The sequence below is a fragment of the Cebus imitator genome, unplaced genomic scaffold (genome assembly GCF_001604975.1).
Source record: "Cebus imitator isolate Cc_AM_T3 unplaced genomic scaffold, Cebus_imitator-1.0 Scaffold410, whole genome shotgun sequence".
Lineage (NCBI taxonomy): Eukaryota > Metazoa > Chordata > Mammalia > Primates > Cebidae > Cebus > Cebus imitator.
This window is the reverse complement of record NW_016107725.1, coordinates 354,309-369,160: the sequence shown is the minus strand read 5'-3', so window position 1 is coordinate 369,160 and position 14,852 is coordinate 354,309. Positions and strand designations below refer to the sequence as shown.

The 14,852-nt window shown below is 50.8% G+C and overlaps 1 protein-coding gene across 2 annotated transcripts in view; it reads left to right on the top strand.

The window, feature by feature from the left end:
• Positions 1–14,852, top strand: part of LOC108289667 (cell migration inducing hyaluronidase 1) — a 177,089-nt gene that overhangs the window by 142,375 nt on the left and 19,862 nt on the right. For both annotated transcript variants that reach the window (XM_037731596.1, XM_017509183.2), the window contains 7 exons: positions 3,348–3,553; positions 4,261–4,330; positions 5,223–5,351; positions 7,927–8,012; positions 8,958–9,089; positions 12,644–12,679; positions 12,761–12,916. In XM_037731596.1, the coding sequence (XP_037587524.1) occupies positions 3,348–3,553; positions 4,261–4,330; positions 5,223–5,351; positions 7,927–8,012; positions 8,958–9,089; positions 12,644–12,679; positions 12,761–12,916 (815 nt within the window). The remainder of the gene's footprint in view (positions 1–3,347; positions 3,554–4,260; positions 4,331–5,222; positions 5,352–7,926; positions 8,013–8,957; positions 9,090–12,643; positions 12,680–12,760; positions 12,917–14,852) is intronic.

Here is a 14,852-nt window from a genome sequence, read left to right as displayed (position 1 = left end):
GGGAAAAAAGGGGAAAACCCCGTCAAAAAAAAAAAAAAAAAAAAGAATGGCTGAAGACTTAAAACAGCATTTAGCAATTGCTTTCACGACTGCCAGCCATCAGCAGGGAGGAAGATATCCCAAAGAACAAAGGGAAAAATACAATTTGTGCAAGAGAATGGCAGGGAACTTACATATTACTTCTGTTTGGCATACATAGGGACTGAATGGCCACCCTTAAATCTATATGCATGTTTGTTTATGCATGTGCTATCTGTCTATCCATCCATCTACCTATCCAAACATCTGTCTACATCTATCATCTCAAGCTGTGTCACAGTTTAAATATTTAACTCTGAGAAATGATCTAAGGAGGAACAAGCCCAGAACGTTGGAGCTGGAAGAAACTTTAGACGTCATCCCATCACACAGGGACACTTAGGCAAGTCACACACAGCTTGAGACGTAGTAAAGACCTGAACTTGCGCCTTCTGCCCCCACCCAGGGCTTTCCTCGGCCTTATGCTTCCCTCTTGATTCTGTGTGCCATCCTCATGCCACTACGAAGGAGAAGAAAGAAATGCAGCCCAAAATGAGAGAGTCCTTTTCTTTCTGGCATTGTTGAGTATTGATTAATACACAGGTTATGGAATCAGACAGATGAGGAATCAAGTCCTAATTCGGTCCTTGCAAGAGAAGTGACTTGGGGCAACTTTCTAAGTCTCAGTGTCATTTACAGAGTTGTAGTCGTGATGAAGTTTAGATAAGATAACATGTAAAAACATTTAGCATCCGATAAACAGTGGTCATTTTTCTTCCTTTCAATGAGGATTTTTCTCTCACATCTTGAGGGTCTTGGAGGGAATTTCTTTCTCTGACATTTTTTAGAGTAAGAATGCACCTAACTCATTATTTGCTCCTATTCAAAGAAAAACTACCCAAAGTGTGATCCACACGGCAGGGCAAATGGGTCCCGAAGATTTAGAAAAAGCTATGGGCAGGAGGCAGGAAGCCAGAGGCCTGGGTCTGAGCACAGCTGCAGCATGAGGTCACTGAGTGTCCTGGGACACTCCATGTCCCTTCTCTGGGCCTTGGCATCCTCCTCTGTAAAGTTGAAGGCATTTAACTTGACCTCAGATGTTCCTGCCAGCTTGGGAAGCCCACATTTCCTCGTCTTTTTCGTTCCATGCTTGTCTGCCCTGGCTATTTATAACAACCTTCCAGGGCTTACTAGAAGAAAGGAAAGCAGTCCCATTGGCTGACCGCGATACTGACTGACTTATTAAACAAATGAATAGGATTCAAGATCACACCCTTGCCTGTTACCAAAGATGGAGGGAAGGAGGCTTATTCAAAAGAACAGAGAGCTTGCCTGGACCGGAGCCACTCGCATGTTGGGTCCTCCCTTATGGAGTGAGTGGACACAGAAAACCATGCTTCCAGCCGTGACCTTGTACATATGGCTTATGTGACCTCTAGCAAGTCACTTGCCTTCTCTGAGTCTCATTTTCCTCATCTCTAAAAAAATAAGAATTGAATAGAGGATGGTGTGAGATTTCCACAAGATTGAAAGGTAGAAGGGACCCGTCCAGCACTGGGGTGTGGAGCGTGGTTTGAGGGAGCTTCTAAAGGACAGCTGTCTGGGGCTTGAGGAGTAGGCAGCTGTCATATGAAAGACCCTGGGCTGGGCGCAGGGACTCACGCCTGTAATTCTAGCACTTTGGGAGGCCAAGGCAGAAGGATTGCTTGATCCCAGGACTTTGAGACCAGCCTGAGCAACATGGTGAAAGCCCATCTCTACCAGAAATACAAAAATTATTCAGGCATGGTGGCACACGCTTGTAGTCCCAGCTTCCCGGGGGGCTGAGGTGGGGAAATGGCTTGAGCCCAGGAGGCAGAGGTTGTAGTGAGTCAAGATCGCACCACTGTACTCTGGCCTGGGTGACAGAGCCAGACCCTGCCTAAAAAAAAAAAAAAAAAAAAAAAAAAATACTGGAGGGAACCGTGGTGTTTACATCAGGACCTCTCAATCAGTGATGATTCTGTCACCCTTCCTCCTACCCACTGGAATGTTTGGCAATGAATGTCTGGAGACGTTTTTGGTGGTCACAACTGAAGAGCTTTTCCTGGCATCTAGTAGGTAGTGGCCAGGGAGGCTGCAATACCCAGGACAGCCTCTCGACATGCTCACAGTGCCGGGAGGCGGGGAGGAGGGGAAGGGTTGTTGCTGGTTGGTATGTGGATTTTCCAGTGCTTGGCACGGTGGCAGGTACTGAATAGGTGTGGGTTGCATTGATGTCATCAGGAAGCAGGAACTCCCTTGTTGGATGACATCATCGGGCAGTCTGTACCCAGGGGTGAGGATGAAGGAAGATAAGTGAGGCATTTCTCACCATTGCCTCACTGTGGAACACGCCACCTTGCAAGGAAGTGAACATCTCTCTGGAGTGTCTGAGCAGAAGCAGGGTACCTGTTTGCCCGTTATGCTTGGGAATGGAGTCTGCCATTGGACAGGGAAACGGGTCTCAGGCTAGGGGCCCTCTGAAGGCCTGAGTTCTGAGATTGATGAGTTCAGACCCAGAAGAAGCCTCAGAGATCATGGAGTTTAAGTCCTTCATTTTTGCGGTGGAAAAAAAGCTCATGAAGAGAACACAGAAGGCTTGTCTGAGATCCCCCTGCTGCTTGGATGTGCTGCTGAAACTGAATCCCTGGTATCTCAATATCCACGCAAATGTTCTTCCTGCTTTCCCCCTGACTGTGTGATTCCAAGAAGGAAACCAAAAAGCTGGAGTTTGCAGCCCATTCTAGTTCTGAAGCCAGGCATTGCAAATGTGGCTTGATGCGCAACCTGGGCTAACACGTTGGCTTGGATTTCTGGATGAGGGTAGAGTAAGGAGCATGAATACTGGTCTCAATAATAAGCGTACCTGCCCCAGCTCAGGGGCTGCTCCCAGATGGAGTTCCCTCTTCCACACTTACTCAGTGGCACCTCCTCTGTGGAGTCCCTCCGTGGTAAGTCCTTGTACACAAGGCACTCAGCTGTGTGCTCATCAGCGTGGGTGCACATGGTTCAGTCCACGGCCTCGCTTGGATTCACTTTCTCACTTATGATATATTGCCCTCTTTCCTACCCTATAGAGCCTCACCCCAACTCCGTCAGCTGGAAAGGAATTTTAAAAGCTGCCATCCCGTCCCCTGTCCCACTTTCCCCGGGCTCATCACTTCTTGTCACATTCATCTCCAAACCTGCAGTGCCCCTCCCAGGGCCTGGTGTACGGGCGATACTATCCAGCATTTGTTGAATGAATGAATGAGTGAGCGCATGAATGACTGGATACCTGGTGAGCCTCCCTGTCTTGGCCCCTGCAGATCAAGGACGTCGTGGGTTATAACTCTTTGGGACACTGCTTCTTCACGGAAGACGGACCAGAGGAACGCAACACCTTTGACCACTGTCTTGGCCTGCTTGTCAAGTCCGGAACCCTCCTCCCCTCAGACCGTGACAGTAAGATGTGCAAGATGATCACCGAGGACTCCTATCCGGGGTACATCCCTAAGCCCAGGCAAGACTGCAAGTAAGTGCCTGGCCCCTCTCTGTGTGCGGGGGAGGGCGTGTGCATGTGTGAGCATGCATTCACTCAGCTCAGCCCAGCACCAGACTTCTGCACTGCAGGGCTCTGCACAGCTTGAGCCTCACAGCCCTTAACCACCTACTGCCCCAGCTTCCTGCAGAGCAGGCAGGAGGGCGTCTTCTCCCTTCTCCCTTCTCAATTTGCCTCATGTGCATTTTTCTTGTCCAAAGAGGGCCCCTGTTCTCATCTGTGGGGCTTCTCCTGATCCACATGGTGCTCTTTGATGAGAGGAAGTGGCTGCCACCTTGGCTGCCACAGAGGACCCCACCACACAGACCCTTTTCTAGATAGAAGAGAGACAGACAGACGCGGTGCAGCTAGCCTTCCGAGTGCAGGACCCTCGCTTAGAAAGGGATACGTTCCTGGGTCCTTCTGACCTACACATATTTTAGAGCCACCCTGACATCATTCGCACATGGCTTCTATTTTCAAGACCCATGCTCTTTTTAATTTCTGAACATTTTAAGTGCTTAAACTAACACCACACTTTAATGAGAAAAGTGGGTTTCAGATCAACAAATCAATGATTTCTCAAATATCTGACGAGACTCTCAAGCCAATATCAGAGTGCCCGACCTGCGCCCACTGTGAGGCAGGGTGACCCCTGGTGGCCCTTTATCTGACCTCAGGTATCTCTGCCCTCCCTGCAGCGCTGTGTCCACCTTCTGGATGGCCAATCCTAACAACAACCTCATCAACTGCGCCGCTGCAGGATCTGAGGTGAGCAGAAATATCCCTTCTCTGGTAGAAGACGAGGGTAGGGGCTGGAGGCAGGGAGACAGCTGAGGTCTACCCCGAAACGTGTGCTCTGAGCCTCAAGTCCAGACATCCACGTAGACAGGCTTAGCTGCAGTGAAGGAAAAGAACAGACTGGGGTGGTGGGTCGGGGGCGTCCTTTGGACTTGGTTTTAAAGGACAGCCCTGTCACTTCATAATACTGGTAACCACAGTTAGCCCTGAACGCTTTATGTATAATAAATCATATTAGAATGCCATGATTTAACTTAGAATGGTACCTGACACATCAGTGTTGTAAGCTCACATAATTTGATTTTTGCAAGAACCCGGTGACATAGGTGCTATTATTAACCCCTATGATGTGGGAGGAAGCTGATCTAGGAGCGCTGACGTGCCTGGGGACAGACACAGCTGGGAGGTGGCGGCCAGGGTGGCAGCACAGCATTCCATCCACATAGCCCTGCTGTCACCCACCCCGCCCATGGCCTTCCGTGGGACCCTGACCTTGACCTGGGACTCAGCTTCCTGATCTGTAGAATGAAAGGGGCATGCAGAGAACACTCCTGAAATCCTCTCATTGTGTGTAGAGAGGAGGAGTTTGAGCCCTGCCGTGATTGACACACGTCAGTCCTGAGCCGTGTCTGATAGAGCAGGAACCCCTGCAAGACTTTAACTGTCATGGTGGGCTCTCCTGTACACCGTCTTCCTTCCAGACCGGACCGCATGGAGGTGTGCTGGGGTGGGCATCAAGGGCCTGCATGGGTGCTGGCGCTAGGTACTAGACCCACCCTTCAGGGTGGGCTGTGTGGCCGCCTGGCTCAGAAGCTCTCTGGGGCTGAACACTGTGGCCTTCCCCTTGTGTCCTTCCCCACAGGAAACTGGATTTTGGTTCATTTTTCACCACGTACCGACGGGCCCCTCTGCGGGAATGTACTCCCCAGGTTATTCAGAGCACATTCCACTGGGAAAATTCCATAACAACCGAGCACATTCCAACTACCGGGTAAGTCTTTCCAGACTGCATCTCTCTGGCCAGCCTCTCAGTCCCCTTCCCAGGCCTGCAGATGATTAGAGCCGGGGTGGCCAGTTGGCGACAGCTGGAAACAACTGCCTTTTTTTTTTTTTTTTTTTTTTTTTTTTTTTTTTTTTTTTTAAAGACGGAGTTTCACCATGTTGGTCAGGCTGGTCTTGAACTCCTGACCTCAGGTGATCCACCTGCCTTGGCCTCCAAAGTGCTTGGATTACAGGCCTGAGCCACTACACCCAACCACAACTGCCTTCTTAATGTTAGTCTTGAAGAAGATGGAGCAGCCATGTGAGGCCTCCCAGGCCATTGGCCACATTCTTCACACGAATCTCCTGTGGTGGTTCCCGTACAGGCATGGATGGACTTAGCACATGCCCAGAGCAGAAGGAGCAAGTCGTGCCTTCACTCACGTTGACGGGGGAGAACTGCCTGAGCTGGGCACCTGAATTTAATTTGCAATTCGCTTGGTGGTGATGGATGCGGTCTCAAAGATGAAAAGTTAGCCTAATCTATAAGCAGAAGGAAATGGAGACGTGGTTCTGAAGGGCGGGGGAGGCAGCGCTGGCATGCTCTCTGCTGTTCCCTCTTGTCTTGTTTCTTGGGAAATGAATGAGCTGCTGCATCTGCACAGAGCTGAGTGGCCAGGTGGGACACAAAGTCCCCAGTCATCTTCCTTTGCTCATCAACATGTCCTAAGCACCTGCTATTGTGTCTAGCACCAAGCTAGGCACGGGGGGACAGAGGGCATCCCAAGATGACCGGGATCTTGAGTCTGTCAAGGACATCCCAGCAAGGACGGCAGTCAAGACCAGAGTCGTGGGGCCTGGGAATGGAGCTTGGAGCACAGCTGAGACCAGAGACGCTGTTTGTGAGGGCAGAGGTAGCCTCAAGGATGCCAGGGCAGTGTGCAGAGAGGCTCCCAAATGCCTAGGGTGGTGTTCTGGTTGAATCCCTAATGGCACCGATGAAGAAACGGACATACCTCAAGGGGAACAGATACATTCAGAGTCAAAAAGTAAAAAGATGAAAAAAGCCCAACCGGAGACAAGACCGAAAGGGAGCATGTCTCAGAATAGACCTGTGCTGACACCTACGAGATGGGGCGAGCAGGGGGGCTGGGTGGCAGAGACAGAGGAGTCATCTCTGGGCAGTGTTGTATCCCAGGAACTAGGAAAGCAGGCAGTGTCATAGGGCAGGGGACAGAGGTGGGGAGGACAACAGTCTCGCCCTGACGGAGGAGAATTAGAGCAGAGTATCAGAGAGGGCGTTTCTGAGGCTGACACGGACCTCAGAGAGCTGTCTTCATACAGAGGCAGGTGCAGGGGCGTATCGCTGTTGGTGGCAGGGGGAACAGTGGAGAGAATGTGTTGGCTGCTTGTTAAGACATGCCCCACACCAACCACTTGGGAAGGCTTCCCACGAGCAGGGAGTTGGGCCACATGGAACCTGGCAGGTGTGGAGAGGCTGGAAAGCGGGGAGCGCATGTGGGTGGATGGTTTCCAACACGCAGGCGTGCAAGGGCTCACGGGTGCGCGTAGGGACGAGCCTTGAGGAAGACAGCAGGTCTCAGTCTCTGAGGTAGGGACGGAAGGAGCTAAGAGGAGGCTCTAGCTGCGTTGATTCCATTGTCAGAGCCAAGGAGGAGGCCCCATCCTTGGTGTTTATGCCCAAAGCCTTGACTCCACATCCACACTGAGAGTGACCTGTCTCAGGAGGTGTCGCCTGGGGTCTCTTATCGGGTCCTGGCAACCATCACGTGATATAGGTGTTACTAGCCCATTTTGCAGATGCTATGACTGAGGCTAAAGAAGGGAAGGGACTTACCCAGTCATAGTAGGAGTGGAGAGCTGCGAGTCAACCCCACATCACCTGACTCACATCACCGCTGCCGAATGATAAGCCAGTTGGAGAACGAATGGCCACAGTGCCCGCCGGTTATCTAAAGAAGAAAAATCCGAGTCTGAGCATTCACAAGAGGCCAAGAGGATCTGGAAAGGAGTGAAGACTGAATGGTGGCCTTCCTGGGCGGCACCATGCCATTTCTCCCTACCCCACAGCTGACAAAGGGGACATGTTTGGAGTCAAACAGGAAAGCCAGATTCTCTCTTCAAGTCAGGCCGGAGCTAAAATGAGACCGTAGGAAGGTCATTGACCCCTGCCCAAGGTAAAGACAGCACTTAGGTTCAGCGTTTCCTTTAAATCACAGCCGATAAATTTCCTAAGCGTGAACACCTGTTCTTGACCTGAGGCCTGGGCTAATAACTGTCCAAAGCAGTGTGGGTTCCACACATGAACTGTGCCATGTGGCCCTGGACAAGACGCATGCCTGTGTAGACTGCAGTTTCCATATATTCCAGATTTGGTCTGAGCCATGCAAATAAGGCAGCGTCTTCACCTCCCTCACTGTAGATCCTCTACTTCTGTTGATGCAGCCTGAGAACCGAGCTGGTTCTCCTGGAGCATTCAGAAGTATGCAGTGAGGCTGGGTGTGAGAAGATGCCTGCAGCCCGCAGTAGAAGCTAATATGTCCCTGAATGTCTCTTCCCTGCAGGCTGGCATGATCATAGACAACGGAGTCAAAACTACCGAGGCCTCTGCCAAGGACAAGCGGCCCTTCCTCTCGATCATCTCTGCCAGGTAATCAGCCATTGGGAAGACACAGTCCAGGGTGACCTTGCAGTCCCTTCTGCCTCCCTCTCCTTCAGCCACTCATTCATTCATGGCATCTGTTGAGCTCTTGGTTTGTGTTGGGCATTGAGCTAGTTGCTGGGGGTACAATGGTGAAAACTTGAGCAGGGTAAAGTCTGAATTAGGATTCCGGCCCCAGTAGCCAAAGGAAGATAGAAATTCCCAGAGGTTTTTAGATCCCACAGCAAAGTGAATACCTGGTGAGTCGGCAGAAATGAGCACCGCCACAAGAGGTTGGGCCAGGATGAAAGGGTGAAGAGAATAGAAGGGAAGAATTTCACCATCAATTTAATGGGAAAGAATATGCAGGTCATTCCTAGAAATAAACCTGCTGTTCAGGCAAAGGCCAGGGGCAACTTTTAAAAGGTACTTTTGAAACCTCAAGGTAATTAGCAAAAACAATCCCCTTTAAAGAGACAAGTTGCTTGGTCTCCATCAAAAGTGAGTAACGCTGGCAACACGATAGTGCACTCCATTTTGTAACTAAGAAGTCCCCAGAAGAGGCACTAGTTCAAGGTGACCTGCCAGTTAGTGGAAGAGCTGGGAGTCCCCAGACTCTCCTGCTGGGCCACGAGCACTGTGTTGCTATGCGCTGCTGGGACTGGCTGGCTGAACCTTCCTCTGTGCTTTGACTCCCCTTGGGGGCAGGCTCTTCAGTGGTAGTGACGAACAAGAAAGGTGCCCCGTTTATAGCCCGCATGGGCTGGGCCATGGAGGAGAAACCTCTTGCTTCTCTGATAAGCTCAGAAGGTTCATTCAATGAGAATGGGTTTCTGTGTAGTCAGTGCCTTCCTGGGCACTGTGAGTAGAGAGAGGCTCGTAGAGCCCAGAAGGGAGTCAGCAGAGGCGTGCCCCCCACACCACCACCTGTGCCCTCCCCATGGTGTGCTGCAGATACAGCCCTCACCAGGACGCCGACCCGCTGAAGCCCCGGGAGCCGGCCATCATCAGGCACTTCATTGCTTACAAGAACCAGGACCACGGGGCCTGGCTGCGCGGCGGGGACGTGTGGCTGGACAGCTGCCGGTGAGTCAGAGCGGCGTGTGGCTTTGGCACCAAGTGGGCATGACGCGTCTCCCCCAGCACCCCACGGAGAGAGGAGAACAAAGCAGAGAGGGGAAGCCAGACATACTGACGTTTGGCCTTCTGGTCCCTCAACCAGGCAGAGGCATAGAATGGCTGCAGGCAGTGACCAAAAAATAAAAATCAAAAAAACAAAACCTAAAAGCAGCATATTGGCTTCAGCCCACAGTACCAGGTGCTGTGGGTTGTGATTTGCTTCCAAGTTGTCACTGGGCTTGGCGCTCTCAAGGTCACATGGCCCATCAGCTAAGGGAGGGAAGAAGAAAGAAGCCAGAATATTCCAGGCACTTACTGCATGGAAGACTTGGTTGCGTTTGTTTCTTACCATGTTTCTCAAACGTGTAAATTATGATCTCCATTTTAGAAATGATAACTGAAGTTCAGTTTAGTGAATTTCTCAAGGTCATGCAGTTAGCTAGTGTTTGAACTGGAGCTTGGAGCTACAGTTCACTGGACTGCAAGACCCAGATGAGAAAGGCAGGGAATGCTGAGCTCTCACAGAAGTCCCTGTGTGAGTGACTGGCACACGCTGGACAAGTGGCACACGCTGGGCACGGACCGGAAGGCGCAGGCAGCGGAGGGGGTTTGTTTACAGGGAGTATTGTGAAATGTCTCCTTGTCTGCCTTTTGTGTTAAAAAATGGGAAATCAGAAACCCTGTTAGGAAATAAACATATTTCTCTATTTTATTGTGACCAATTAAAGGAGAAATAAAGGTGAAAGGGAACAAGAGAAATTGAAAAGTGTGTGAGGAGAAAAGCAGAGGCACAGCATTGGCAGAGTGCAAGAGCGAGGGGGAGGGAGAGGGAGGCTGCTCAGAAAGGCAGAGACCTGAGGAGAACCTGACTTAGCGATGGAGTCCCAGGAAGACACGTGGAAGACAGAGACGGGGAGTTGCAAAGGCCTTCGGATCCCCCAGCCAGGCTGGGGCATAGCATGCCAGCAGGCAGTGACCAAAAATAATAGAAAAAAAAAAAAGTCAACAAAACAAAACCTAAAAACAGAGGCAGAGGGACTGAGGGCCTTCAATTTTTTTTTTTTTTTTTTTTTTTTTTTTTTTTTTTTTTTTTTTTTTTTTTTTTTTTTTTTTTTNTTTGGTGAGATGGAGTGTCGCTCTGTCACCCAAGCTGGAGTGCAGTGGTGTGATCTCAGCACACTGCAAGCTCCACTTCCTGGGTTCAAACGATTCTCCTGCCTCAGTGTCCCAAGTAGCTGGGATTATAGGCATGCACCATGACACCCAGCTAATTTTTGTATTTTTAGTAGAGATGGGATTTCACCACATTGGCCAGGCTGGTCTCGAACTCCTGACCTCGTGATCTGCCTGCCTCAGCCTCCCAAAGTGTTGACATTACAGGCGTGAGCCACTGCGCCTGGCCGAGGGGGCCTTCATTTTGCACAGGAGAAGAGAAGTCATTCATTTTAAGAAGAAGGGAAGGGAAAGAAGAGAGCTGATTCTGGGTTTCTGAAGGGCATTTAGGGGAAGGGGGCAGGCTGGTTCTGATTGGCTCTAGGGGGCAGAAGTGATAGGCATGGGGCTGGTGTCCGCTCTGGAGAAGGAAGAGCCTTCCTACCACGTGAGAGACCAGTCCATAGGTAAGCTGCCAGGCTGCTCATCCCTAGAGCAAACCCTACAGCATCCTTGGGAGGGGCACTATGCAGAAGGTGGGTGGAAGCCCTGGGTTGAAGAGAAACTAGATGATGTCAGTGCTAAAATTCCTTGCAATATCCTAAGTTTGGTAAATTTCTTGGTTCTGGTTGTTGGGCATCTCAGAGTTTGGGTTCCTAAGGAGATGGTAAATGCCAGATTTAGGGCAGCAAGAAAAACTGTGATGACCCCTCCTGCCAAAGTGGGTGTATCTTTTAATCCTCCACCAGATTCATTCCACGGTGGCCCAGGAGCTGGCTGGCACCAAGGCTGTGGTCCTACACATGCACAAGGTTGGCACAGTCAGGGACTGACAGAGGATCGGGATCCCTTCAAGGACTGGTGTGTTTGGCCGTTGTAGCCATGTCAGGAAGGTCACCCTATAACATACACTGGCTGCAGGCAGGGATGGGAGGGGCACTCCTGGAGGCAGGAAGGCCATCGAGGATACTACTGAGAGAGGACTGCAGGTCATGAGAGCTTGGTTGGAACTGAGCCTTTGGAATAGGGAACGGGCTTGGATCGAAGATAATTGTGTTGTTTCAGACATGCCAAGTTCAAGATGCTCATGAGACATTTACCGGGAAGGTCTCAAATTGGGGAAGTGCAGGCGGGAAAAGTGCCTGATTTCGGAGTCATCAGTGGGTCGGTGGGCATGGGAACTATGAGACTCTGTGACATTACCAGGGACACAGTGGTGAATGAGGGGACCAAGAGCTGAGCACTGAGGGACAGAAGCAGTGAAGAAAAGCCGTGGAGGAGTCTGGAAGACAAGACTCAGGAAGTTTTGGAAATAAACGGAGAAGATGATGACCTAATAATAGGCCTGGAATGATGGATTTGAACTAAATGGGCTTTGGAAGAAGAAAAAGTTCCATGTGTCCTGAAAGAGGGTGGGCAGGGTATGAAAACGCACACTGGGCACTAGAGAGCGTCCTGGCCACTGGGACCAGCCTGGTGCAGCTGGGTGGATTCACCCGGCCCTGGAGCTTGGGTCTATGGAGGATAAAAAGCCACAGAAATTTTAGGGAGCAGAAAGGTTGGTGAGAATGGTACTGAGATGAGCCTGGCAGGGTGGACAGGACAGATGGGAGAAGCAGAGGCGTGGAGACCAGTTAAATCTACCCCTGGACACAGGAAGTGAAGGTGGCCGCTGTATTTGGCCCTAAAGTCTGTGGTAGCACGGACCGAAGGCTCAGATCAGGATTCTGTGTAAACCTTTGTCCCTCACAATCACATGGCCCCCCGGAGCATGCTCATCTGACCCCTAAAAAAAGGTGAAAGGGAGCTGATGAGATGGCCCCAGTGCAATTGCAAAATGATTTCTGCCCTTCTCAGGGCCATCATCTGCCTGACTTCCTGGAAACTTGAAAAGTAGCTATTGGTGCTTCTCTCTATGGCTGAAACAGCAGTGAAGATGGTAAAAGAAAAAAAATAGAAGTCCAGTCTCATATTCCACTTTCTGTGGTGCTGGTCCTGAGAGCGGAAGGCCCTTGAAGGTCTCCTGATCCAACCTCAAACTAAGGCCTGGAGTCATAGAGGATGGGGGCTGCAGAGGGAGGCATGTGAGCCCAGTCTGCCTGCTGTGAATACCATTCAACGTGGGGAGACGCCGGGGTCACTCTTTTCTCTCTAGAGTCAGAGTCGGAGTGGGAGGGGACCCAGAACATCCCCTTCCTGCTCAGAACAGGGGAGTCACAACTTCCTGAGCAACCCCTCTGCTCACGTAGAGACTCCTTCCTCTGCACCGTGTTCAGTATGACTCCACGGACAGGGAAGAGTCATCTCCACGACTCCACTGAATGTGAAGCCACGGCATGCTCTGACTGTCAATCTGCTCTCATCCACAGGTTTGCTGACAATGGCATCGGCCTGACCCTGGCCAGGTAAGGGCAACTGTCATTGTGCTCAGCCCTCTGTGGGATCTTGTCTCTGGACAGCTCACCTCAAACGTTTTCTCTCTACAGCGGTGGAACCTTCCCGTATGATGAAGGCTCCAAGCAGGAGATCAAGAACAGCTTGTTTGTTGGCGAGAGCGGCAACGTGGGGACAGAAATGATGGACAACAGGATCTGGGGCCCCGGCGGCTTGGACCACAGCGGAAGGACCCTCCCTATAGGCCAGTAGGTTTGCAACCCTGCTAGCTCCTTGTTCTGCATGGCTTAGCCTAAGCGGCTGTGATGGAAGGGAAAAAGTTAATGGGTAGTTTCTACCTGTTGACTGTGAATTCTTCTGTCCTCTACCAGCCAGAGGAATCACTGAGGTGACTGAGACTAACAATTAAGGGATGAAATCAGAAGTGGGGAGACAGAAGTCAAAAAGCTGTGTTGAATATGAGCAACGGGGTGATGTGGCCATCAAAATGCGTAGTGCGTTCCTGGGCTTTGTTAATGGGAATTTGGTGTCTGGGATCAGGGACTGTTGAGTCCTCTTCTATGACAGCAGACTCACTTGGAGTGTTTCATCCACTCCTGAAGATGGCACAGTGACAGAGACAGGACAAAGCACACTTAGAATAACCAGGAGGGTGACAAAAGCCAAAGCCATGTCACATGCAGATTGGGGTCTTCAACCAGGAGACGGAGCATCACTTTAGGGACCACATGAGGGATGTTGTTATATGTCCTCAGAGCTGCTGTGCACATTGGGGGTGAGACTCATTCTACATGGCCCTGTGGGTTAGGGTTGGTTTCATGCAAGAAGGATGGATCTTTTTAACAATCAGACATCCTCAACAACAGAAAAGTGGACTGTCCTAAGGAGTCCTGGGCTCTGCAGCTGGGGGAGTTTAAATGAAGGTCAGACGTTAAGCACAAGGGTGGAGAGTGAGTGGGTGACGTGGAAAGTTGATGAGCAAACAGGGAAAATGGACTCGGTCAATTTCTTGGAAAGCCACAGGCTGGGTCAGTGGTGAGGCAGTTTTCCTTCTTCTGCTCGTGTTTCTGCTCAGATGTGAATTCAAGCCGGAGAGCAAGGCTCAGAGCCTGTGAGTAGCACGCTGGTCCCTGTGCTCCTGGTGATAAGATCAGCCCTTCTTATCTCCCTGAACTTCCTACTCTTCCTCTAGGAAGACATAATTTCTATTAGAGCCAGGACACTAAATACACATAGACCTAAAACTCCCAGCACAAGTGGACGTGGAAAAGACGTTGCAAAGGCAAAATCATGATCTCCTTCAGCGCAAGCTGGTGAGAAGCCCTTCCTTCTGTGTGACCTCAGTGATGGAGCAGTCCCTTTCAGCATTTGCATGCGTGACCCTGCATGTTCAGCATTTCTTTGCCAAGGGTTACCAGCCTCCCAGGGCCAGAATGCTCCGATGACTTCCAGAGGTGACCCTGTTTATGGAAGCCTGTGGGACAGAGGCAGGTTCCTCAAATCGCATCTGCAGTCCTAATCCTGACTGATCCATCTTGTACAGAGCTGAGTCAGGGCCTGAAGTGCAAAACCTAAATATAGAGCTAGTAAAAATGGACTGCCCCTAAAATCTGTGAAATGAAGAAATGCATGGAGCCACCCCATGAGAGTCAGGATTCAAGGCCATGATGTGAATCAGTTATAAACATACAAATGTAGAAATGCAAAGAGTCTTTGGTGCCCATGAAGGCATGTTACCGTGACTGCTGTGCCTAGGACTTCCTCCACGAACCATATTGGAATGGAAGGGAGCGCAGGGCTGAACATCGGGGACAGCTGGAGTGTGGCCTCTCCCTGTGGGCAGATACTTTTTCTGCTTCTTTTTCCATTATTCTCCCTTTTCTTATTTATATTTGCTGTGGAAGAGAACGGGCCTGACCCAGATGTAGAGACACCAGCACAAGCATACATGTTGGATTTGGAGAAGGAGCAAGCCTAGACTGGGGCCCGGCCCAAGAAAGGCCACCAGGAAGCCCAGCCGGCCCTGCAGACCCTCGCTTCCCGTGCCGTGCTCGGGAGTCTGAGGCAATGGGAGAGTGTGCCTGAGCTACCTACTCTGTGCTAGGCCAAGGCAAAATCTTCAAGTTGCCAGCTCTTGTCCAGTCTCTCCTGCCTCCATCTCCAAGCCTGTTGCCTCTTCCCACC